At 53.6% G+C, this 24,554-nt stretch overlaps 1 protein-coding gene across 5 annotated transcripts in view; it reads left to right on the top strand.

Annotated features, from left to right (window-relative positions):
• PCNT (pericentrin) overlaps nt 1-24,554 on the top strand; it is a 126,302-nt gene that overhangs the window by 100,994 nt on the left and 754 nt on the right. For 4 of the 5 annotated variants that reach the window (XM_088023586.1, XM_028094745.2, XM_028094746.2 and 1 more), the window contains 14 exons: nt 248-442; nt 1,590-1,763; nt 2,405-2,588; nt 3,854-4,076; nt 4,273-4,423; nt 5,203-5,787; nt 9,077-9,285; nt 10,153-10,255; nt 11,298-11,471; nt 17,277-17,396; nt 18,539-18,771; nt 20,262-20,338; nt 21,146-21,281; nt 24,275-24,402. In XM_088023586.1, the coding sequence (XP_087879712.1) occupies nt 248-442; nt 1,590-1,763; nt 2,405-2,588; nt 3,854-4,076; nt 4,273-4,423; nt 5,203-5,787; nt 9,077-9,285; nt 10,153-10,255; nt 11,298-11,471; nt 17,277-17,396; nt 18,539-18,771; nt 20,262-20,338; nt 21,146-21,281; nt 24,275-24,402 (2,692 nt within the window). The remainder of the gene's footprint in view (nt 1-247; nt 443-1,589; nt 1,764-2,404; nt 2,589-3,853; nt 4,077-4,272; nt 4,424-5,202; nt 5,788-9,076; nt 9,286-10,152; nt 10,256-11,297; nt 11,472-17,276; nt 17,397-18,538; nt 18,772-20,261; nt 20,339-21,145; nt 21,282-24,274; nt 24,403-24,554) is intronic. The other variant, XM_028094747.2, reaches the window with a different exon arrangement.

Below are 24,554 nucleotides of genomic sequence, written 5' to 3'. Positions count from 1 at the left end.
GGCCGTCCTTGGAGTAGCCGACCCAGAAATTCTCTTTCAAACTGGTTTCCTAGCAGCCTCTGAAGGTTGTAGGGGAGGGACAGTTCAGAATGTTACAGAACCGCAGAACTCGGTCTTTGGTTCAGAGGTCATGGGAGTGCTGTGCAGGCCGCCCTGGTGAGCATTCATGGGTGGTGGGCAGGGGACTGGGTGGATGAGTAGCTTCATGCTGGTTTTCCCTCTTTCTGAAATGCTTGTCCCCTTGCAGGCTTTGCTGCAGATGGTGTGTGATGAGAGCCACCACATATTGGCCTTGTCTGAGTGCCGCGGGCCGCCCAGCGCCCTGAGCAAGGGTGAGCCGAGTGCCGCCCTTGAGCACTTCCCGAGGGAGGGCCCTGGCCTTTTGGAGGTGGTGCCGGCCCTGCGGAGACATCCGAACCTAGTACCCCAAAAGGGAGAGAAGGTACGGGGCGTCCCACCTGAAAGAGAATAAGGTGTGGGTGAGGAGCAGTTGGAGGGGGTTGCTTAGCCACATAAGTGGATAAAGGGAGTAAGGGGTGGGTCAGCGGTGGGCACGGGGGCCATGTTCCTGGCCAGCCACCCTCTCAGCCATGTTTGCTGGGACCAGCCATGTGCCAGCATGTTCCCGGCCCCTTTAGGGCAGCAGAGGCTGTGGGGGGGGACACATGGTGGAGCTCTGCTGGAGGTGGGTGACAGGAGGCGGGTGTGGGGGCCGGGCCTGGGCCCACAGGGCCCCAGTGTCCACTCTGCAACCAGGGAACCGGGCAGCTCGGTGAGGGCCCACAGGGCCCCAGCGTCCACTCTACAACCAGGGAACCGGGGCAGCTCGGTGAGGGCCCACAGGGCCCCAGCGTCCACTCTGCAACCAGGGAACCGGGGCAGCTCGGTGAGGGCCCACAGGGCCCCAGCGTCCACTCTGCAACCAGGGAACCGGGGCAGCTCGGTGAGGGCCCACAGGGCCCCAGCGTCCACTCTGCAACCAGGGAACCGGGGCAGCTCGGTGAGGGCCCACAGGGCCCCAGCGTCCACTCTGCAACCAGGGAACCGGGGCAGCTCGGTGAGGGCCCACAGGGCCCCAGCGTCCACTCTGCAACCAGGGAACCGGGGCAGCTCGGTGAGGGCCCACAGGGCTCCAGCGTCCACTCTGCAACCAGGGAACCGGGGCAGCTCGGTGAGGGCCCACAGGGCCCCAGCGTCCACTCTGCAACCAGGGAACCGGGGCAGCTCGGTGAGGGCCCACAGGGCCCCAGTGTCCACTCTGCAACCAGGGAACCGGGGCAGCTCGGTGAGGGCCAGGTGCTGAGCCACATCCAAGGGGACCTACTGGCCACAGGGTGTGCAGGGAAGCAGTACCCCAGTGTCCAGCCTAGGCCTGCCAGGGGACAAGGTGGCCAGCCAGCAGCACCCGTGCTGGGCCTCGTGCTGTGGCAGTGCTCCGTCCTTTGGTGGCTTCTCCCTCAGCAGGGCTGGCTTCTTGTGCCCTGGACGGTCGTGGGCTCGCTTGTGTCTGCTCTTCTGTTGGGTGGTTTCTGGTTCAGCCTACAGGGTGCATTTGTAAGAATACTGAGCTCCCTGTCCCAATGTTTTAGGACCTTCCTGGCATGTGTCTTGATTGGAGAGGAGAATTTCTACAGGTTGTGCAGGAGGCATTTGGAAAAGAGCGGGAGATGTTGAGGGCCGAGTTGCAGCCCCAGCCCTGTGGCTCTGACCCCGGGGACCACAGCTCCCTGCTAGAGCGGCTAGAGAAGGTGGTGCAGCAGCAGGTGAGCATGTGCCTTGATTTATTTCCCAGAGTCCTGCAGCAGAGGGGGTGACGGAACCAGTTCATGGGAATTTGACCTTGGAACGTGGCAGTGACCAGGAAGAAGTCCTGCCTCCGTCCAAACGTAACACTGTTTAATCATGATTCCATCAAGTGGAGACGTCTGTGCGTTTATTCTCCTTGTCAACCTCACTGTGTTCTTTCCTTGAAAACGGAGCAGCGCTAAGTGGCCTGACCCAGGCTGTGAGCGCTTGAGCCCAGGGTTGGAGTGTCAGAGCGTCAGGGCCCACGGCAGGTCACTCTGGCATAGAGCTGGGGGACAGGTGTGTGAGGTCTGTGTTCCATACCACGTGTTTGTCACGGGTATCCTCCTGCAAGCCTGTTCTTACCATGTCGGGGACGAGGCTCCGTCGCCAAGCTCATGCCCGCAAAGCTGGAGGCACACATTTGCATTTGGTGGGCTGTTTGTGCCTGGAGTTGCCGGCACTCTTGCCAGGCCTGGCCTCCGCGCCCCTGGGACACGCTCCGGGCTTCCGTGTTTCCCCACTCGGGGGTGCTCCTCCACCGCAAGGCCCGCTAGTGGCCATGTCTGTGACCCTACTCTCCCCGCCTCTCCTGCCGCATCTCTGGGGAGATCTGCAGGAGAAGTCCTTGGAGCACCTTCGCCTGTCAGACAGGAGCAGCTTGCTGTCCGAGATCCAGGCTCTGCGCGCCCAGCTGCGCATGACGCACCTGCAGAACCAGGAGAAGCTGCAGCAGCTGTGCGCGGCACTGACCAGCGCGGAGGCCCGTGGGAGCCGGCAGGAGCACCAGCTGCGCAGGCAGGGTGAGTGCCGCCCTTGCGTCCGTGCCCTGCCCGCGTTCCCCTGCGGGGGAGGGGTGCATGGGTGAGCCACGCCCCTGCGGGCTGCCCAGTGCTGGATGCCGTGGCCCAAGCAGCGTCCGGTCTGTCCAGGTCCCTGGGCACAGGGACCATCAGCCCTGGCAGTTCTCGGTTCATAGAGCTGCCGGTGAGGTGACCGTGGCGGGGGCAGAGGCCTTGCCCAGGGTCCTGGCGGGCGGTGGAGGGCCTACATTGGTGTGAGCGCCGGACACCAGCAGGACCGTGCCTGGGAGTCTCTGGGGCTTGTGCTGGGTGTGAACAGCCTGTCATACGTTTCTACATTTAATTTAGGCTCTTCTGGGTTTTTTTTAATAGATGCTCATGTCTTTGAATAAAAAGCATTTTTTTTTTCCCCGCCTGCCGCCTCTTGTTACCAATCGCTCTGCTTAGGCCCTTGAGCGCTGTGGTGAGTGGAGAGCTGCGGCAGGCCTCCAGCTGTAGGGGCAGCGCTCCATCTCACATTCTTACACATGGTGCCGGTTGGGGTCTTCGAACCCGCGCCCCATTGGCTCGCAGAGCCCCTTCTCTTCGTAGTTTTGGGTGTTAAATGGCGGGCCAGACCCGTCCAGCAGCGCAGCCTTGCATTCGGGTCGTGTTGCATTACCTTGTGAGCATTTCTGGTCTGGGCTTGCTGATATTTCGCATGTGCATGCGTGAGGGGTACTGGTCTATGGTTTTCGGTCTTCGGTTTTGGTGTTGGAGTAGTGCCAGCCTTGTGGGGGATTGGCAGGTGTCTCTTCCCTTCTGTGTCCCGGAGTTTGTAGAGAACCGGGGTTATTTCCTCCCTCGGTTTTGGGAGAATTCTGCAGTGAAGCTCTTGGGGTCGGGGCTGTCTCTGTTGGGACCATGCAGTGTAGGGGTTGTGGGGGAAGCCGTGATTCAGGATGACTGCAGGGATAGTCCATCATTGCCCAGCCTGCCCTTCTGCCTCCAGGCAGACCCCAGGACTGAGCAGCTGGCCCTGGGGAACCATGTCGTGTCCTCTGGCCTGCGCGGCCACTCTGCCCATGCATCTCTGGGTGCCCCGAGGCCTGGAGGGTGTTGGGGGGAGGCCAGCATCCCGGCTGTAGGCCTGGAAATGTCATTTTCCCCAAGAGCGAATACCTCCCCGTCCCCACACTGGTTTGTTTTTAATTTGTGACGTCCCAGGTACAGCTTACCTGGATTCAAGGGAAATGCTGTCTTGTTTTCTGTGATGTATTTCTCAGTGGAGTTACTGGCATATAAGGTCGAGCAGGAGAAACGTATAGCAAGCGATGTACAGAAAACCCTGAATGAAGAGCAAGAGAAGGCCAGCAGCGTTCGGAAGCTCTTGGTGGTGGAGCAGACCGTCGTCAGAGACTTGAGATCTGAGCTCCACGAGTGTAAACAGGACAATGAGAGGCTGCTGGCCTCCCTCAGTGAGGCGCAAAAGGAGGTCCTCCAGCTGAGGTAGGGGCCCTCACCCACCTGGCCGTGGACTTTGTCGAGTAACGCGCGGAAGTCACGCAGTTGTCCCCACACCTCTCTTGGTGTGGACGTGGAAGAGCGGCCCTTGCGGGCTGCGGTCTGTGCACATACTGTGACGGGCGCCGGGTGTGCCCTGGGCAAGTGCCTGTGACCCACGTGGGCCTGTCTCCCCACACAGGTCTGTGCTGGACAGTAAGGAGAGCAACCTGAAGGTGGCCCTGCAGGAGCTGGAGTGCGAGCGTGGGAAGGAGCGCGCCCTGCAGAGCCGGCTGCAGGAGGAGCATCTGCAGCACCTGCAGAAGGAGGGCCAGAGCTCCAAGACCCTGGAGGTGCCTGGGCAGCGGGGCCGGCGGGCAGCTGTGCGTGGGGCCCCTCCCCCCCTCCCCGCGGGCACGTGCCGGGTGAAGCGGGCCTGGGTCTGGTGCAGCCGCATCTCCGTCGTGGCAGACGGTGCTCATACCCCCCAGCGTCTCAGGGCGCGGGGCTCCTCAAGGCGGACGCAGCCTCCTCACTGACGAGCCGCACGGAGCACAGATGGCAGTGACCCGGCTTCTGTGTCCAGAGGTGCTTGTGTGCGTGAACTGACGTGCCGTTGGGCAGCTCGGAGGGCCGCGGGTCCGGCAGGTGATCTGTGCTCCCTTCGCAGGCGGAGCGAAGCTGTCGTTCACGCACATGGAGCCCGCGGCTCCGCCAGGCAGGATGCTGAGTGTCCAGGGTGTCGTGCTTGTTGGGGAGGGAGAGTGAACCCAGGGTGTGGGAGTGTGTTTACGGAGCACCGCTTCCAAAACGTGCTCCACCCGTGAAGGGGACGGTGAGGTGAGGGCGGAACGGTCGGTAGAACAAGGGGGTGCGCCGGTCGGTGCCGTAGAACAAGGGGGTGCGCCGGTCGGTGCCGTAGAACAAGGGGGTTGCGCCGGTCGGTGCCGTAGAACAAGGGGGTGCGCCGGTCGGTGCCGTAGAACAAGGGGGTGTGCCGGTCGGTGCCGTAGAACAAGGGGGTGCGCCGGTCGGTGCCGTAGAACCAAGGGGGTGTGCTGCTGGGGTGGGAACGGGCATCGGGCAGGCAAGCTGTTTCCATACTTCTCTTGACGGCTTGTCCCCGACACAGGAGTTGAGAGCGTCCTTGGAGAAGCAGTGTGCTCAGAGTAATCGACTGTGCGTCGCATTGAAACACGAGCAGACAGCGAAGGACAACCTTCAGAAGGAGCTGCAGATCGAGGCCTCGCGCTGTGAGGCGCTCCTGGCGCAGGAGCGGGGCCAGCTGTCCGAGCTGCGGCGGAGCCTAGAGGCCGAGAAGGGCCGGTCGCTGGAGCTGGCCGCGGCTCTACAGCACGAGCGGCTCCTGACGGAGCAGCTGAGCCGCCTTGCACGGGACACGCCGGCGCACCACGCTGTGCTGAGGAGGCTGAAGGACGAGAAGTCCCGCGCGGTGGAGCTGCAGGCCAGGCTGGAGCAGGTGGACGTGCAGAAGCGCCGTGCGGAGCTTGAGAGGGAGAAGGAGGTAAGGGCCGCACAGACCCCCGCCGTGGAGCGCCCCCAGGCACGGGAGCCGCGGCATGGTCTGCGGAGAGAGGGGGAGAGTTCTGCGAGGCTGGCCGCACGGGAAGGACGTGAGGACGTGAGGAGGAGAGCGGAGACGGGGCCGGGCCAGGCCGACGTGGAGATGTGGCCGACGGGAGACAAGGAGAAACTGGTGAGAGCGCGCCGGCCGCGTCACCACCCAGCAGCCAGCCGTGGGGCTGAGAGCACCCCGGGGCCGTGACCCTGTTCCTCTCCTTCGTCCCGCTGGTCTGTGTCTGTCCTCCGCCGCCCTCCGCTCACCACGGCTTCGTGGCAGGTTTCCGCGTCTCCCACCTTGGTCTTTCTCAGGATTGTCTTGGATATTCGGGGCCCTTGGGATTCTGGGGGATTGCGTTGACTCCGCAGATGGCTTTGGGGGGGTTGTCACCTTGACGGTGTTACCTTTGCGGATCCTGAAATTGGAAGTCTTTCCACACATTTAGGTCTTCGATTTCTTTCAACAGCGTTTTGCTGCTTTCAGATGATAAATGTGGCACTGTTAAATTATCCTCAGGTATTTTATGATCTGATTCTGTTGTAAATGGAATTGATTTCTTAATTTCATTTTCAGATCATCCCTGGCTGGTATACCCCAATACGGTTGGTTCTGCTATTGATCTTGCATCTTACAACCTTAGACTTGTTTGTTATTCCCAGTTTTTTAACGTATTTGTGGTTTTCTGTGTTATGAGGTCATGTCACTGGCACGTAGACGTAGGCTTTCTTCTTCCGTCCCTGTCCAGGTGACTTTTACATGCTGTCCTGCCCATCTCAGGAGTCTCTCCCTTCTCGTTCACTCAGCCTTTGTATGCTGTATTTTCGATCATGAGACAGTTTGGATTTGCGTTTTTGGTGTCTTGGAATCAATGTTTTTGCCCTTTATTCTGTTGATGCCGAGTTTCCCATTGATCGGGTTCCATTTGTGGATCTACCCTTGCGTTCTTGGCTGAATCCCACTTGACTTTGGTGATGATGTTTTTTATATACTCCTGTATTTGGTTTGCTAGGGTTTTGCGTAAGGGTTTTGCATCTGTATTCGTAAGGGATACTGGTCTGTATTTTTCAAGTTGTGGTGTCTTTGATTTTGATATTTGGATGATTTTTGCCTCACAAGTTGGGAAGTGTTCCTTTTCTATATTTTTGGATAAAATGTTGCTTTCAGATACATTTTATGTCAGTCAGAAGCCTTTGTTTCTGGGAAAATTAAATCCTGTGTCTTCATATGGATTGACATTTGTGTTGCCCTCTTTAAAAATGCCCTTTAAATATTTTTTTAAAAAATATTTTTAAACACAATTTTTTAAAAGTTGTGAAAATCCAAATAAGTTTTTAAAAACACACAAGGAAAACCAGTGGCCTGGACTTTTCAGTGGTTAGCCTGCCATGAAATATTTGAGGAATGAATATGTGTTTTTTAAAAACAAAATTCTAGATTTCTAAGTGTTACAAAGATAAGTCGGCTCCCAAAATGCTATGAAATTAATTAGTTTTTTGGAAGTTCATGTCAGGGGTGTGTTCAGTGTGTTTGGCTGAGATGCAGTCACATACCTGAGTTCACCAACTTAAGTTGCACACGTCAGTGGTTTTCAGTACCTTCAGGGTCGTGCGCCCATCGCCTTTGCTGAGATGCAGTCACATACCTGAGTTCACCAACTTAAGTTGCACACGTCAGTGGTTTTCAGTACCTTCAGGGTCGTGCGCCCATCGCCACCACCCACGTTACAACATGTTCAGCGCCCCACATGGAACCCACACCGTTAGCGCTCAGCCCTGGCCACCACGAGTCTCCTTTCTGTCTGTGGATTGGTCTGTTGTGGACATTTCCTTTGAAGGAATCCGGCGGTGAGTGGCCTCTCCTGTCTGCCTCCTTTTCCTGGTGTTTTCAAGGCCCGTGTGTGTGTGTGTTGTGCTGTGGTACACGGGCTTCACATCATCGTCATGTTGTTCTGCGCACGGAGTAGTTTGGAGGTGTTGCAGGGAGTGGGTGGTGCGTGGCCTGGAGGGACCCTGTGCTGTTTTGTGAAGGAGGCGAGTAGAGTCAGGCCCCAGGGTGCGCCTTGCTGATGCGGAATCCCCGAATGTGTTCAGGTGTGTGTGTGTGTGTGTGTGTGTGTGTGTGTGTGTGTGTGTGTGTGTGATCCCCGAATGTGTTCAGGTGTGTGTGTGTGTGTGTGTGTAATCCCCGAATGTGTTCAGGTGTGTGTGTGTGTGTGTGTGTGTGTGTGTGATCCCCGAATGTGTTCAGGTGTGTGTGTGTGTGTGTGTGTAATCCCCGAATGTGTTCAGGTGTGTGTGTGTGTGTGTGTGTGTGTGTGTGTGTGTGTGTCTTTTCTCCCGGGGAAGAGTGTCTGTAGCCTTCATGTGCTTCTTAAGGACTTAAGTTTTCAGCCAAACCCTTTAACTTTCATTTAAAAAAAAAAATAAGTGGTAACGTGATTGCTTAAAAAATGCAAAGAAAATGTTTTCCAAGTTTCAATAGTTGTTCTTCATGATGCATCTTGGAATGGAGTTTTAAGTAACTGATGCAGCCGTTTTGGTGTTATGGTCACTGTAGATGGTTAATTTGTTTTGGATTATGGACTCTTTTTCTGAGCACAGTGGCCTCCCAAGATAGTTGTTTCAGGGTCAATTTCATCTTCTCTGCACAAAATAAACCTGTAGGTCCCTCGGCATCTCGCTTTCCTAACCTGGAAAATAGCTGAGTAACGATCCCTGCGTCCTCACGAGGCTGGAGCATTGATCGAGATGATGTGCTGTGTGGGGCAGCACGGCGAGAGGCCCAGGCTGGGTTCCCGGTCTCCCAGTTTCTCCCGGACACAGCGACTCTTCCTGCCCTTCCTGAGGCCTCCTCACCTGTGGAAACTGTTCTGAGTGGCTGCCCAGAGAGGTTTCTGCCGGGTGATCCACTGTGTTTTCCTGGTGGGGGCGCAGGTCCCCGTGTTGGGCAGGGACCTGGTAGCCATTCCTCTGATTTCTCCCAGGAGCGCAGCACATGCCCGGCACACGTGGTGAAGGGCATTTTGCAAGTGAGGCCATTTCCACCTGGTGCACGTGCACGTTCCTCTGTGCTTGTCCGTGTCTGCGTGTTGGTGTGTGTTGGCATGTGTGTGCACGTGTGCCGAGGCTGGAAGCCGGAACTTGGGCCTGTGAACACTCCTGTTTCAGTGTCCAGCCTCCCCTGTGCAGGCGGGTAAAAGCCTGATCGTTCTCAGAGATGGAAGATAGGCCTTCACCACCGACGCCGCAGAGCTTGGTTCTGCCTGGGTCTCTGTGCCCGGTGGAGGGTGCTGGTGTGCGGCGCAGCCCCCGCCCCAGGACCCCATGCCGGCCAGGGGCCGCCCATAGTGATGGCTGGGCTTCAGGCCTCTGCTTTTGGAACAGGCGTGTGAAGGACTTTCCTGTTGTTTTGCCGTTGACAACAGCGGGAATTGGAGTTGCAGCATCAGCGAGATGAGCACAAGATCCGGCAGCTTCAGCGGACGGTCCAGGCCCTGGAGGCGAAGGCGGCTGCTCGCCAGTCCCCAGAGGCTGAGCGGCTGCAGGAGGAACGGCACAGCCTGGAGAAGGTCCGGCAGCAGCTGCTGTGTGCAGCTGGGCTCCTGACCAGCTTCGTCAGCCAGATGGTGGACAGGTGAGCCCCTCAGGACTGGCTACCCCCCACCATCGAGCCCGTGTATTAGGGAACACGTGGGCCTTTGGGGCGTGGCTCTGATTTCAGGCCCTGTTGTAGTGCAGCGGACGGTCTCTTTCCACGTGCTGGCTGAATTTCTGGGCAGCACTCCCCTGAAAGATGTTGACAGAATTGTATTTTTTTGCATTCTAAGTAGGAGAGGAAAGTCCAAGTTTCTTTTAGATCTTTTCTCCTTGTGCCCCTTTACAATTGCTCACCACCCAGAGTTCTGGGCCAGATGCCAGGCCGGTCCTGTCTGGGCCCGCCAAGGCTGGGTGGCGCAACACGTCCACACAGTGTCCACCTTGCCTGCAGCCCCCAGACCGCTACTCACACAACCAGGGTGCACCTCCGTGGTTGAGGGACCGACAGGAGGGTTTCTGTGAACAGGAAAATTAATACTCGCCCTTTGCCGTCTGCACGACGCTCCACAAGTACCGTTCTCCCATCTGTAACTGGTTCAGTTCGTAGGGTGGCAGTGTCTCTGAGCAGACCTTCCTTCTGGACAGTGCTTCACACCTGACACAGACCCCAGTGGAGAGCGGCGCTTGGAGCCTCCGGAGTCTGTGGTCAGCAGCTGACATCTCTGGGCCTCACAGACTGTCGGCGCGAGGGCTGCATCACGTCCTGGCCCCCACTGTCGGTGGAGCGGCTCTGAGCCCCCGCCTCTCGTGGGCAGAGCATGGCTGGAGGAAGCAGTCATAAGCATGTCCTACTGGGGGCTGCGTTGGACCCCATTTGTTGTTTCTCCCACAGAGTTCCCGGTGGCCCTGGGGAACTGTCTATTGGGATCTGCACAAGCTTTTCAGTGTCTGTTTATGTTCACAGGACAATTAGTGATTGGACATCGTCGAATGAGAAAGCAGTGAGCTCCTTACTGTGCACGTTAGAGGAGCTCAAGTCTGACCTGAGCACGCCCAGCTCCTCCCAGGTGAGGTGTGGGGCCCCCTGCGTGGTTCCTTGTTTACCCTTCCCTGCCATCTCCCCCGTCTGACAGCCTGTCCTGGGCGTGACCTTGCCGAGCGCCCGGTGCGCCCTCCAGCGGGTGCTGGGCCATGGTGTTCAGGGCAGCTGCCGCGGGGGGGGGGGGGGGGGCTTGCTGCTGACCCAGCCTGCTCTGTGTACACCTGGTTGAGAGCCTGAGCCAGAAGTGAGCTCCCGAGGGCCTTCTGGCAAATTCTGAGCTCCCTGTCAGCCGCACCTGAAGGTGTTTAGAAGTCCTGGTTGCTGACATAGGTTCCTGGTAGATGTTCCCTGGCAGTTGTGAAATCACACTGTTTAGTGTGAAAGCAGCATGCGTGTGGGCAGCAGGAGAGGGGACCGCGCGCCGGAGGAGTGTGACAGGTCCATGTGGGGCGTGCTGTCCCTAGGAGGCCGTGCCTCTGTCGGTGTCCCGAGCCAGCTGTATGTGAGCTCCGATTATGGAGGTGATGAACTGGTTTAAGGGACTTGTGTGCTGGGCCCCTCAGGGATGAGCATGCGGTGTCTCTGTTCCCTGCGAGTGCTGCTCACAGAGCTGTGAGCTGTCAGAGCGGGTGTGTTCTGTAACGGGCTGGCTTGGTTAGTGCCGCCAGGGCTGGGCAGGGTCTTGCAGGGGAATGGAAACGTGAGTTGATGACTTCCTATTTTCTGTCCCATAGATGGACAACTCTTCCCAGCCCCACAAACTCCTGCTGAACTCCAAATGTGTGTAAAATTTATAATTGTTGAAAGTAACCAACAGTAAAAAACACAAATAACAGGTGTATCTTTTTTTTTTTTAACAAAGATTTTATTTATTTGTCAGAGAGCAGGGGAAGCGGCAGACTGCCCCCTGAGCAGGGAGCCCGATGTGGGGCTCGATCCCAGGACCCCGGGATCATGACCTGAGCTGAAGGCAGACGCGTCACTGACTGAGCCACCCGGGCCCCGCACATGTATACGTTTTAACAAACAAATTTGTATACATTTATTTTTGTTTTCTCCTTGTCAAGAAAAAGATGACAGCAGAGCTGCAGACCCAGCTGGTGGACGTCCTCCTGAAAGACAACGACTCCCTGACGAAAGCTCTGCGCACGGTGACGCAGGAGAAGGCGGACCTGTGCCGGGCGGTGTCGCAGCTGGAGAAGTCCCTGAAGCAGCACCTGCTGAAGCGCGGCGTGTGGAGTGTACGTGCGCGCCTCTGTGCGGGCTGTGGGCCGTGGGCGGGGCTCCCTCTGGGCTGTGGGTGGAGCTCCCGGGTGCACCACAGTGGCTTAGCACTCCAGCCGCGTGTGTGCACTGGCCCCACACGCCAGCACACACGCGACACACATGACCTTGCCATGAGGTGACGTTCTGTGCCTGCTTGGGACAGGAGATCTCTTTGTTTGGTTTGGACCTGATTAAAATGACATAGTTTTCCTGATTGCATAGTTTGATAGACTTTTTTTCTGGAATGCCCAATTTTTTTTCTTTTATACTGAGATTGTTGTGTTTGTGATTTGCTTTACCTTTTTTTACCATGAAAAATTTTTCTAAATTTTTTAATTTACGTGCAGTGAAATCTGCCCCTTGTTGGTAGGATGTCATTTGAGGTTTCCCGCATGGGTAGACTCTCGTGATGGCTGGTATTAACAGAGCCCACAGCCGCTGTGCTCGCCGGCCTGGCTGCTTTCTGCAGTGTGCCGTTCCTGGATGTGTGGCCGAAGCCCACGGTGTGTCACCTCTCGGAGGACCTGAGATCCATCCTGGGCGTCGTATCGCCGAGCAGCGTTCCGGGCGTGGACGTGCCTCAGCAGAGTCTCTGGGTTGTCTCCAGTGTTTGACGATGACAGCGCTCTTAAGCAGTTACTCTGGGGTGAACACCTGGGGAGGAGGGGGTCCCATGACATGAATGTCGAGCCCACCGAGTGTCAAACAGCTGCACCCGTTCACTTCCCCTTCAGCAAAACGTGGGAGTCCTGTCGCTGCTTCAGCTCGCTGGGTGCTGGCCCTGCGTTTTCTGCTAGCGTGGTGCCGAGTGGCATCTGTATCTTCTTCAGTGAAGTGTCCTTTAAAGCCCTTGCCCGCTTTTTTTTTTTTTTAAGGATTTTATTTATTTATTCATCAGAGAGAGAGGCAGAAGGAGAAGCAGGCTCCCAAGGAGCAGGGAGCCCGATGCGGGACTCGATCCCAGGACCCTGGGATCATGACCTGAGCTGAAGGCAGGCGCTTAACCATCTGAGCCACCCAGGTGCCTAGCCCTTGCCCACTTTTAAATTGCATTGTTTGTTTTCTGGTACTCTTGTGTTCTGCAACTGTGCGGTCAGATCCATGATGTGAAAATCTCCCGGTCTGTGCAGAGCCCCCTCTGTGGAGATGGTAGCCTTTGCACAACAGGATTTTCTCATTATAATAAATTTTATTTGTGTGGATTGTGCTAAGAGTTTTGTAGTTTTACTTTTTACATTTAGGTCTATGATCCATTTTGAGGTAATTTTTTTTTTGGTCTGAGGGTTAGGTCGAGGTTTATTCGTATGCACATTGATATCGTTTTTCTGGCACACATTGGAAGATCGTCTTTGTGCTGATGTCAGAAGTCATTCCACAAAATGCTCGTTATGTCTGGATTCTCCGTTCTGTTCTCCTGACCAGGCGGCATGGGTGAGATCACAGCTTCGTATCAGGGAGTGGGGATGCTCCAGTTTTGTTCTGCCTTCAAATTATCTGGCTATTCTAGTTCCTCTGTCTTTGAACATAAATTTTAGAATCTTGCTGGTTGGCTGGTTGGGATGTGGGAGGAACCAGGAGGTACAGGGTCCGACTGGTTTGGAAAATGGTCTGGCCATTCTTACCAACAGTTCCACATAAAACTTTCCTGCCACCGTTACTCATTGTAGCCTGAAAGTGGAAATAACCCAAATGTCCCTTAATTAATGAACGGGTAAATAAAATATGGTATATCCATAAATGGGCTTGTTTGGCAGTAAAGGAGTAAAAGACTGCCAAGTGCTGTGGTGTGGATGAGCCTCTGTCCCCTCCTTGTAGGACCCTATTTACGTGGGATGCCCAGAGCCACAGAACTCTTGTGGCAGAAAACAGATTAGTGGTTACCTGGGGCTGGGGGTGTGGTGGGGAGGGGCGGGGCTGGAGGGGGTTTGGGGGTGACGAAAACACGAATTACAGAGCGGTGGTCATTGCATTCTGTGAATATATTCAAAACCCATTGAATTGTACATTTTCAGAGGACAAATTTTATGGTATGTGGATTCCATTTCAGTGAGGCTGTCATAAAGGTTTCAGGCCAGGATTGACAGTTGGGCTACGTAACTGTAACTAGGTTTGAATTTAGCTGCGTCGAACCTTCCCATCTGGGAACTTGCATGTCCTTTCATGTGTTTCTGTCTCTTAAATGTGTTGTAGCTATCAGCGTTCAGATCCTAATAACATGTTAGGTTGATACCTAAGTATTTCATTTTTCAGGGAGCTGTTGTAAAAGGCACTTTTCAAGCCTTTTGTTCTCCAGTTGTTCGTGGCTCGTGTGTGGAAACACCGTCCATGTTCACAGGTTCACCTTGTGCTGTGACCCTTGCTAACCTTGCTTTTTAACACGATGAGCCCTTCTGTGGGATTTTCTACAGAGACAGTTATATCATCTGTGAATAGGGTTTTCTTTTCTTTCCAGTGTGAATACCTTTGATTTCCGTTCCTTGCTTCTTGCACAGGCTGGACTTCCTGGATGTGGTTGGGCGGGCCAGGTTCCCAGTCCCAGGGCCAGAGCTTCCCTCTGTCAGGTGCTCGTGCAAAGGCCCTGGGGCTGAGGTTCCCTTCCCAGTCTTAGTTTGTGAAGACTTTCTATCATGAATGGATGTTTAAATTTGTTATGATTTTTCTTCACCTGTTGATAAGGTGATGCGTTTTTTTCTTGTTTACTCAGCTAACATGGTGTATTAGGTTGATTTTGGGTTGTGGACTCTGTTGTGTGCCAGGGAAAGCCCCGGGCAGTCATGATGTCTTACCATTTTTACGTATTGTTGGATTGAATTTGCCCGTATTTTGTTGAGCATTTTTGCCTCTGGGTTCATGAAGGATGTTAATCTGGAGGAGTTTTTTGTATTGTCTAGTTTTGGCCTCATAAAATGAGTTGGGACATGTTCCTTCCTCTTCTTAATTTCTGGAAGAGGTTTCCTAGAGCTAGTATTTATTTCTTCCTTAAATATTTATTAAAATTCACCAGTGAAACCACCTGGGTCTTTTGGGAAAGGTTTTTAGTAATGGACTTGGTGTTCCTGGTGTTGGTGGAGGGTCCCACAAAGGTCGTTCAGATCTCCTGTAGCCTTGAGCTGCTTCCTCCTTGTCCTCGGCCACCGTGAGGGGGGATGTTGACATCTCTAAGTAGAATAGCGAATTTGTCTTCACGCCCCGTCCAGCTTTGCTTTGTCTGTTTTGAAGCTCTGTTGGTAGGTAAGGTAAAGGAACCTCTGTACTTGGAAAGTAGGGTCCAACCACCAAGCAGACCCAGGACTTGCATTCCTTGATGTGAGAAGTTATAATGGCTCCACGTTTTAGTCTTGTTGAAAGCTGCCGTTAGCGCCATTCACAGTCCTGTCTGCTTCTCTGGGACTTGTCGGAAGCGTTTGGAGGCCCCTTGTTGAAGGCATCTTATTGTGCCTGGGGGACTAAAGCCCAGCCACCATTACAACACTTTTATCCTTTCTGTGAAAGTTAACGAGGAAATCAGGAAATAGATTATTTTATTGAAGATTAACTGACACGCAATACTGTACTGGTTTCAGGTGTACAACGTGGTGATTCGACACTTGCATCCATCCTGAAACTGTGGCCACTGTGAGTCTAGTTCCCGTCTGTCACCACACAGAGTTGTCACGGTTTCCTGACTCCCCTTCTGCAGTGGCATCCTAATGACTGGGCGTTGGCACGTCTTCATCCCCTTGGTCTATTTTGTCTGCCCCCCAGCCCTCCCCCGCTCTGACCACCAGCCAGTTTGTTCTGTGTTTCTGTGAGTCTGTTTTGTTCGTTTGTTTGGTTTGGTTTTTTAGATTCCGCATATAAGGGAAATGACATGATATTGGTCTGTTTCTGTCTGACTTCTTTCACTTAGTGTAATACCCTCGAGGTCCATCCATGTTTTCAGAAATGGCAAGATTTCATTCTTCTTTAATGACTAATATCCCATTGTATATATAGACCACATCTTCTTTATCCATTCATTTGTCGATGGACATCTGGGCTCTTTCCATAGTTTGGCTACTGTACATAATGCTGCAGTAAACATCAGGGTGCATATATCCCTTTGAATCTGTATTTCAGTTTTCTTTGGGGTAAATACCCAGTAGTGCAATTGCTGGGTCGTATGGTAGCTCTATTTTCAACTGTTTGAGGAACCTCCATACTGTTTTCCAGAGGGGTTGCACCAGCTTGCATTCCCACCAACAGTGTAGGAGGGTTCCCCTTTCTCCGCATCCCCGCCAACATCTGTTGTTTTCATGACTTGTTAATTTTAGCCATTCTGACGGGTGTGAGGTGGTATCTCATGGAGGTTTTGGTTTGCGTTTCCCTGATGCCAAGTGATGCTGAGCATTTTTTCAGGTGTCTTTTCGCCATTTGTATGTATTTTTTGGAAAAATGTCCAGGTTTTCTGCTCATTGGATTGCTTTTTTATATTGAGCTGTGTATGAGTTTTTAAATATATTTTGGATGTTCACTCTATTGTATGTATTATTTGTTGATGGTTTACTGTATAAAAGTTTTTTAGTTTGACGTAGTCCTACTGGTTAATTTTTGCTTTCATTGTAGGAAATAAATATTTATTTGTTTTTAAAGATTTTATTTGAGAGCGAGCACGAATGGGGGAAGGGCAGAAGCAGAGGGCGCAGCAGACTCCACACTGAGCAGGGAGCCTGAGGTGCGACTCAGTCCCAGGACCCTGATGAGATCACGACCTGAGTTGAAGGCAGACTCTTCACCGACTGAGCCCCCCAGGCGCCCCTGAAAAATAAATATTTTTAATGAGTAAATCACAGGCTGGGGGTGAGCTGGTAGAACATGGTGAAACCAAGGTGACTTTGATTCCTAGAGAACTTCTTTCCGCAAATGACCAGGCTGTGTTTTAGGACCAGGAAAACAAACATCTCGTCTTTTCCCCCTTCTTCACCAGGGGTCCTGTGCGAGCCCTTCCACGGGGTCACCTCAGTCACAGGCCCCTCCTCTCTGCTGTGCCCTGGAGCTGGGGGCTGGTGCAGCCAGGTTGCTTTTGATTCCTGTTCCACACTGCAGGAACGAGGTCGCCGTGCATGTGGCCAAAGTGCTTGGAGCTCCCTCTGGTCACCGGTACGGGCAGCCCCTTTGCCGTCCTCGCTGTGGGATCCTTCTCTGTAAACAGGTCCCCACTGGAGCTCTGGGCGCTCTCCACTCACCGTGGTGTCCCGGCCATGCTGCGTACGTTTGGATGTGCTGCCTGGTCATGACAGCCCCTCAGCATCCACGGCACCCACGTGGGGCTCTTGCTGAGGTTTCCAAGCATGTGATTTGTTGGTGCTTCCGTAGAACCAGGGACTCAGACCTGTCAGGAGTTAGCCTTTCTAGGACCAGAGACCGTGCGGGTGTTCAACAGGCTTAATGCTTTGAATTCAGTGTTCTTTCACAAATATTTGGGGTTTGTTTTTAATAAAAATGTACCTTTTGTGCAATCATACTTCAGTAATTGGTATGCAGTAACCGCCTGTGAATATTAATTATCCGATTGATAATACCACGTAATAGCTGGGGCATCTGAAAAGATGCCAAAGACGGACCCAGGATGGCCCATGTTGTGGCATTTGGGAGACGTGCCCCAGCCCCCTCCCACGTCCTGGGGGAGCAGCCGAGGAAGAAAGGAGCTGTGTAAACGTAACCCTGGGGTAGGGGTGGCGACTCCGCCCTTGGCCGTTTTTCTCAAGATGTTCCTCTGTTGGAGCAACTGTGTAAACGGTGTCGTCTGTGGTTTGTTACAGAGGCCGGACAAGTCTGCGTGGAAGCAAGACGGGGCGGTCTCACAGAGCTCAGCGGGACAGCCAGACCCAGCACTGCCCGCACCGGCCACACGTGAGGAGGGAAACACCTGCAGCGTGCACGTAAGGCCAGGCCTGGGGCCTGCGCGGGGTGTGTACAGTGTCATCCACTTGGTGCTCTTTATCTGTTTTCAAGACTTTATATTTCTAGGGGTGCCCGGTTGGCTCTTGATTTCGGCTCAGGTCATGACCTCAGGGTCCTGGGATTGAGCCCCATGTTAGGCTCTGTGCTCAGCAGGGAGTTTGCTTGGGATTCTCTCTGCCTCTCCCCCTGCACGCTCACTCACACTTTCTTAAAAAAAAAAAAAAAAAAAAACAACTTTGTACTTCTAGAGCAGCTTAAGGTTCACAGCAGAATTGAAGGGAAGGTACAGAGAGTTCCCATATATTCCTTGTTCCCCCAGTGTTGACAGCCCACACCTGAGTGAGCCTGCACTGACAGGTGGTCGTCACCCAGAGTCCACAGGCTACGTCAGGGTTCACGCTCGGTGGTGTGCATTCCATGAGGCTGACAAAGATGTAACAGTTGGTACTTCTAAGAACCCTAGTCTGTTCATTGTAGCTGCGAAAGCATTCTCGTGCTGGTGGGGTTCTCCTTTGCCTGAGCGTAGTTGCCAACACGTGTATCCGCTGTGTGTCTGTCAGCGGTAGGGAGACGTCGAGCCGTCTCAGATAAGAGCAGTAAAGAGAATACACTTCCATCTGAAACCCGCTGTCATTCCGTACAGGTGTTTTGTGTCTGTGCTCACAAGTTAAGGGTGTCAGGCTTGGAGTCATACTAGGTAACCGTCTCCACCGCCTGAAAACACCCCAGACCGGGGATTCACTGGTCATCGTGTTGGCCCCTGGGGTGCAGGAAAATGCGTGTTAGAATATTAGGGTATAAGGGTATGCCTGGAAAGCGTGTCTGGTCTGCCTTTTGTCCAAGTCTGTCCCTAGTGACAGAGGTCACACAGGGCTTACTGCTATGAACAGTCTGCTGAATGGAGAAACGGTCTGCATTTTTTTAGTTTAATTTTTTTAAAGATTTATTTATTTATTTAAGTCCTCTCTACAGCCCATGTGGGGCTTGAACTCGCGACCCTGAGATCCAGAGTCGCAGGCGCCCGTCTGGTTCTTCTTAAAGCCCAGTGGTGCAAACGTGCTATGCATCTGTCGGCAAGATGTCTTTGTTCCAGGATTGTTTAACTTCTTTTTTCTTTTAGATGGAGAAATTGTACCTGCATTATTTGAGAGCAGAAAGCTTCAGAAAAGCTCTGATTTATCAAAAGAAGTATCTTTTACTATTGATTGGTGGATTCCAGGACTCTGAACAAGAAACACTCTCCATGATCGCCCATTTGGGAGTATTTCCTTCCAAAGCAGATAAGAAAATTACCACATCTCGCCCTTTTACGAAGTTTCGGACTGCCGTCAGGGTGGTGATCGCGATATTAAGGTACGCTGAGGTCCCTGCCGCCGCATCTTCGTGAGTGGGAGGCATGCTGGGTATTCGGGGCTGTCTCCCTCTACGATGGCGCTCCCTTCTGAGCAACGCTTGCCTTCAAGAGACCATGTTGCACAGAACTGTCACCCAGCTTCTGAAACTAAGGTTGAGGGATGCCTGCTTATCACAAAACAATACCTTGCCCCTCGATGGGCCTCGTGCCGGGATTCCTTTTACTGACAGGCATGTCTGACGGAGTTTGAAACTGCCTTTCACGGCTTCACATTCCAGTTCCCTGTATTTTAGTGAAATGTGCGCTCCATGAAAGGGGCCAGGCCCACCGGGGCATGTCACCCACGCAGTGCGGTGGCCGCGTGTGGTGTTCTCATCCTGGCCACGAGCCCTCTCCCTGGAGGAGGGCAGGGAGTGGAGGTCCCGCTAGCCCCAGGCACCACTTAGTGTCCTAGGCATTGTTGACACGGGGTGTCGTTTTGGGGGCAGGTATGTGAGTCTCTGGAATTTTGACCTGTTCAGAATTAACTGATGAAAATCCATTTTATGTTATAATTTTAAGATTTGCTGAATCTCCACAAATGTTTGTCCCACTAAGAATTGTTAGCGCTGTGTCTGCTGTGTGATGCCCGCGAGGTGCCTTCCTCAGACCCCACCCGTCAGCTGTCTTCCCTGACTTCTCTTGGCCCTGCCCCTGCAGAGACCCAGCACCGGCCAGTCCAGTCCAGCAGAGGTGGGAGGCTGCCTGGCCTCTTCGCTCTCCTGCTCTCGGCCCTCAGCCTCAGGGCACGTCGTCCCCTCGCCTCTGAGTTCTGACCATAGACCACCCACCCACCACCTGTCCATCCATCCGTCTAATCTGCATGTTTGGAGAGAACGCCCTGTGCCAGGAAGCCTGGCAGATGCGACGTGGGGCAGGGCACCCGGCCCAGGGCCTCCCTTCAGCCTTCCTGTCAAGGGGCGGAGCAGTTTCAGCAGCTATGGTTTTGATAGGAGTCAGAACGTGCCTTCCAGGAGGGCGCGCACTCAGAGAGGTGCCTCGAAGGAGCTGCTGTTGTGTCTGAAGGGCGTCTGCCAAGCCACAGAGGCGCCGTCCCAGGAGGAGCCAGGGAGCCCTACAGCGCTGCACCTCTGGGCATTGACCTCTGGTGCTCCTCACCCTGACACCCCTGCTCCCCATGTGACCAAGGACACCTGAGGGCAGGGCCCTCTGTCTTGCTCCTTTTGCCCTGAGCCGTCAAGTGGCTTCAGTGGCAATAGGGAGTGGGTGTTGCAGACTTTGAACTGGGGTCTGTGAGACCCCGGGTTGGTGGGCGTCAGGGTGGCACCGTGGCCGGGAAGGTGCTGGTGGCACGGGCACCAAGGTCACCGCAGACGGGGGCCCACCTGAGTCTGACCCCAGGTATCCGTCATGTCTGCAGTTTCACCGCTCTTTACACAACTGTTTTGCTCTAGTTTCCAATGTTTTGTGTCCTTTGTTTTCTTTGTAGATTACGTTTCTTGGTTAAGAAGTGGCAAGAGGTAAATCGGAAAGGAGCCGTGGTGGCAGGCCGAGCGCCCCGTCTAGGTGGGCCCTGTGGGAGCCCCGTGAAGCACACAGGAAACCCGTACACTCAGCTAGCGGGGCTGTTGGCGAGGCCAGGTGGCTTCTGAGGGAAGGTGGTTTCAATGTTGGGAAGTGCAGAGAAGACCGGTTAACGGTTGGAACGATGTAGAAATGCCAGAGATATAGATGAATAACTCACTGAAAGGTCCGCTTCACGGCTGCATCTCTCCTTTGGGAGCTCCACTACCCGCGCTCCACCCAAGCGTGGGTCTTCGTGGGGCCCTGCTCCACGTGCAAATGTGCGCAGAGAACTGCCCACTTGGAGGGGCGCGGCCCCCAGTCCTGCGGGGCTTCAGGCGTCTAGAGGGGAGGCAGCCAGACCCTCGGCAGCTGGGCGACCCCGGCCACCGATTAGCTTTGTTCCCACGTGTTGTTACTTTGGCCTGCAGGCCTTTAGGAGGATTGTTCCACACCAGGCACACCTGGTGGTCTCAGGGTTCTGCTTCTCCCTCCTCCAGAGCCCCCTCCTCAAATCCTGGGGTGGGGGGGAGCACTACGCTGGCTCCCCAAGGTCATGGGGCACTCCCCTGGGGGTGCTGCCTTATGGATGCGGGGGTCAGGTCAGCCCTGCAGGAGCAGAATACAGGTGATCAAAACTCAGGTTTCCTCTAGAGCTTTTTAAAACATAATTTTTATAAACTGGGTATTTTAAAAATGTTTTGAAATTGCCATGCAGACTCTTAAAAGTTTATTAATTTTAAATTTTGGTAGAGGGGCCTTCCTACTAAAGGCATTCGTGTCTCTTTTGCTCATCCCTTTGTTGTTCAGCGGTTGTGGGGGAAGGATTCCCGGCACCACGGCAGCAGCCTCCACCCAAAACCAGCACCTCCCCACCAACCCGGGACTTGTCCACCAGCCACGCCGGGGACCGTGTGCCCAAGGCCTCCCTGTGCAGGAGGGAGAGGTGAGTATGCTTCCAGGCTGCGTTTCCATGGTAGACGGGCCTGCCGGTTAGCCGCTGAACCCCTACTCAGACGTGCGTGTGCTCACCAAGGCCTTGGTGGGCTTGACTTGATCTCTTTTCTGTGGGATTCGGGGTGTTTTGCACATGTAGGTCGTCTCTCTACTTACTACTCAGTTGGCAATTGAGATGTTACAGCAACAATGTTAAACATCCGTAGGTTACTTGTGGGAAGAAAAACCCTTTTCAGTTAAAACAACGAGAGGCCTTGTGGTTGGATGGTCGAGTGCAAGTTTGTTTCAACCTTACAGTGAGCTGTGTTCCCCTGATGGCCGGAGCTGGCTGGGCCGTGACCGCGTGGACGTGCGGCCGCGGTGGGGTGAGAGGGTGTGACTGCGGCTGTGACTCCTCATCTGGGTGTTCCCGTGAAAGATGGACCTTGGGTTTCATTTCTGCAGAGGGAACCATGTGAACCTCCTCAAGTGCTGGGATGAGGGACTCTGGTTACAAGTCATTTTTTTCGTTCTTTCAGCCATGATTTTTCCAAGATTTATAACATAGCGGAGTTCAGTTTGTGTCTCTGCGGGGGTTTGTCTACACATCCAGAATGTTCTGTCTCTCTGAGTGTGCTTTCCAACGCATGCTCCGCGCCTAGGGTGGCAGCACCGTCCCCCACGGGTGCCGTGGACGGGGAGGATGTGCTGGCGTGTGTGCCTTCAGCCCTTGCCCCTGGTTGACGGTGGCATCTCTGGGCACACTGCATTTCTGAGCACAACCGTCTCTGACAGGATGGGACGTAGGCACGGGTGTCAGTGTGGTGCTGGGCGGCAGCCAGCCCCATGTGTGGCTGACTTGGGGCCTGCTGTGCTGACGGTGTTCCACCGACGTGTGGGATTCCTCAGGGAGATGTATTTCGGAAGTGCTGGCTTTGGCCTGGCCTCAAGCAAGGCAGGGAGCGCACATGAGTCCGTGGGGTCCCGGACGCCCAGGTCTGTGTGGGGAAGGTGGGGACTCTTGGCCGGTGGCTGTGGCAACCCTGGTGTGTGGGTTGGTGATGGTTATGGAAAGAGTCCGCGCCAGCTACGGCCTCTTTTACGTGGGTGGCACAAGGGTGAGTAAGACGTGCGCCTACCCTGAAGAGAACGTGAAGGCCACAGAGCAGAGGACCGGGAGGAAAGGTGCTGCATAGAGGCTGGATCTGGGGGTGGTGCCCCAGGTGAAGGGGACAGTTTGGGATGATCAGGGAAAGGCCAGTGGGTAGTGGGGTCACCCTCAGGGCACCGAGGGGTGGGTCTGAGGGACAGGGCTCCATAATCCAGTTGGGGTTACGCATTTATACTTGAAAATTTCGTGAATAAAGTAACATGTTATTGGGGCACCTGGGTGGCTTAGTCGCTTAGATGTCTGACTCTTGATTTCTGCTCAGGTCATGATCTCAGGGTCGTGAGATTGAGCCCTGCCTCAGATTCCACGCTCAGCACAGAGTCTGCTTGAGATTCTCTCTCTCCGTCTTCCCCTCCCGCAGTGTGCCCGCCCCCATGTGCACACACTCTCTTTCTCTCTTAAATAAATAAATCTTTTTTTTTAAGATTTTATTTACTTATTTAATTGACAGAGAGAGCGAGAGAGGGAACACAAGCAGGGGGAGTGGGGGAGGGAGAAGCAGGCCCCTCATGGAGCAGGGAGCCTGACGCGGGGCTCGATCCCAGGACCCTGGGATCATGACCTGAGCCGAGGGCAGACGCTGAACGACTGAGCCACCCAGGCGCCCCAATAAATAAATCTTTTTAAATAATAAAATAATATACAATAGTTTTTACTCATTTTAACTCAGACATTTTATAGAAATTGGTTTTTGTTTTTATTTTTTAATTTTATTGTTATGTTAGTCATCATACATTACATCATTAGTTTTTGATGTGGTGATCCACGGTCCATTGTTTTCGTATAACGCCCAGTGCTCCATGCAGTACGGGCCCTCCTTAATACCCGTCACCGGGATAACCCATCCCCACCCCCTCCCCTCTAGAACCCTCAGTTTGTTTCTCAGAGTCCATCGTCTCTCATGGTTCATCTCTCCCTCCGATTCCCCCCCTTCATTTTTCCCTTCCTTCTCCTAATGCCCTCCATTCTATTCCTTACGTTCCACAAATAAGTGAAACCATATGATAATTGACTTTCTCTGCTTGACTTAGTTCACTTAGCATCATCTCCTCCAGTCCCATCCATGTGGGTGTACAAGTTGGGTATTCATCCTTTCTGATGGCTGAGTAATCTTCCATTGTATATACGGACCACATCTTCTTTATCCATTCATCTGCTGAAGGGCATCTCGGCTCTTTCCACAGTTTGGCTATTGTGGACGTTGCTGCTGTGAACATTGGGGTGCATGTGGCCCTTCTTTTCACTACATCTCTGTCTCTGGGGTAAATACCCAGGAGTGCAATTGCTGTTTGTTTGTTTTTAAAAATTTTACTTATTGAGAGAGTGAGTGAGCTCGAGAGAGCATGAGTAGGGGGGAGGGGCAAAGGGAGAAGCAGACTCCCCGCTGAGCGGGGAGCCCGATACGGGGCTCCATCCCAGGACCCTGGGATCATGACCTGAGCCGAAGGCAGACGCTGAATGACTGAGCCACCCAGGTGCCCCTAGAAGTTGGTTTTTAAAGCATTACATAGCACTAAAAAAAAAAAATGGCTTAGTTTTGGGGCTCCTGGCTGGCTCGGTTGACGGAGCGTGCAACTCTTGATCTCAGGGTCGTGAGCTCGAGCCTCACACTGGGTGTAGAGACAGCATGCATATATACATACATACATGCATAAACACACAAAAAGACACATATATACACACTTTACTTTCTTATTTTGTGGTAAAGAAAGGATCTGAAGGAAACAACCGTGTGGCTCACCCTATTCCCCACCGCCTGTCTGCATGCTGGCTGCATTCACCGTGTGTTGACTTTTACTCTTTGTTTCTTGGTGTGGTTTGTTTGTTTGAAGATCCACTCCATCCCCACATTCAAGATCAGAAAGATCCCTGACTGCTTCTCAAGATCCTGAACATTCCTTGACGGAATATATTCATCATTTAGAAATGATCCAGCAAAGACTGGGTGGGATGCCTTCAGGTAACAAAAGTTCTCTGTTTTTTACAATAATACACTGCACACAAGGAACGTAGAACAACATAGCGGAGCCTGTAGCGTTCGGCTGCGTAAGTGTTGTTAGTTTCAGTCTTCATAACCAGCTGTCAGCAGCAGCATCAGAAAGACGTGTCCTT

The sequence above is a fragment of the Eumetopias jubatus genome, unplaced genomic scaffold, assembly GCF_037043125.1.
Source record: "Eumetopias jubatus isolate StellerSeaLion01/CBP00866 unplaced genomic scaffold, mEumJub1_p1.0 scaffold_1, whole genome shotgun sequence".
NCBI classification, from domain to species: domain Eukaryota; kingdom Metazoa; phylum Chordata; class Mammalia; order Carnivora; family Otariidae; genus Eumetopias; species Eumetopias jubatus.
The sequence above is the reverse complement of the archived record's forward strand: the minus strand, read 5'-3'. Positions and strand labels throughout refer to the sequence as shown.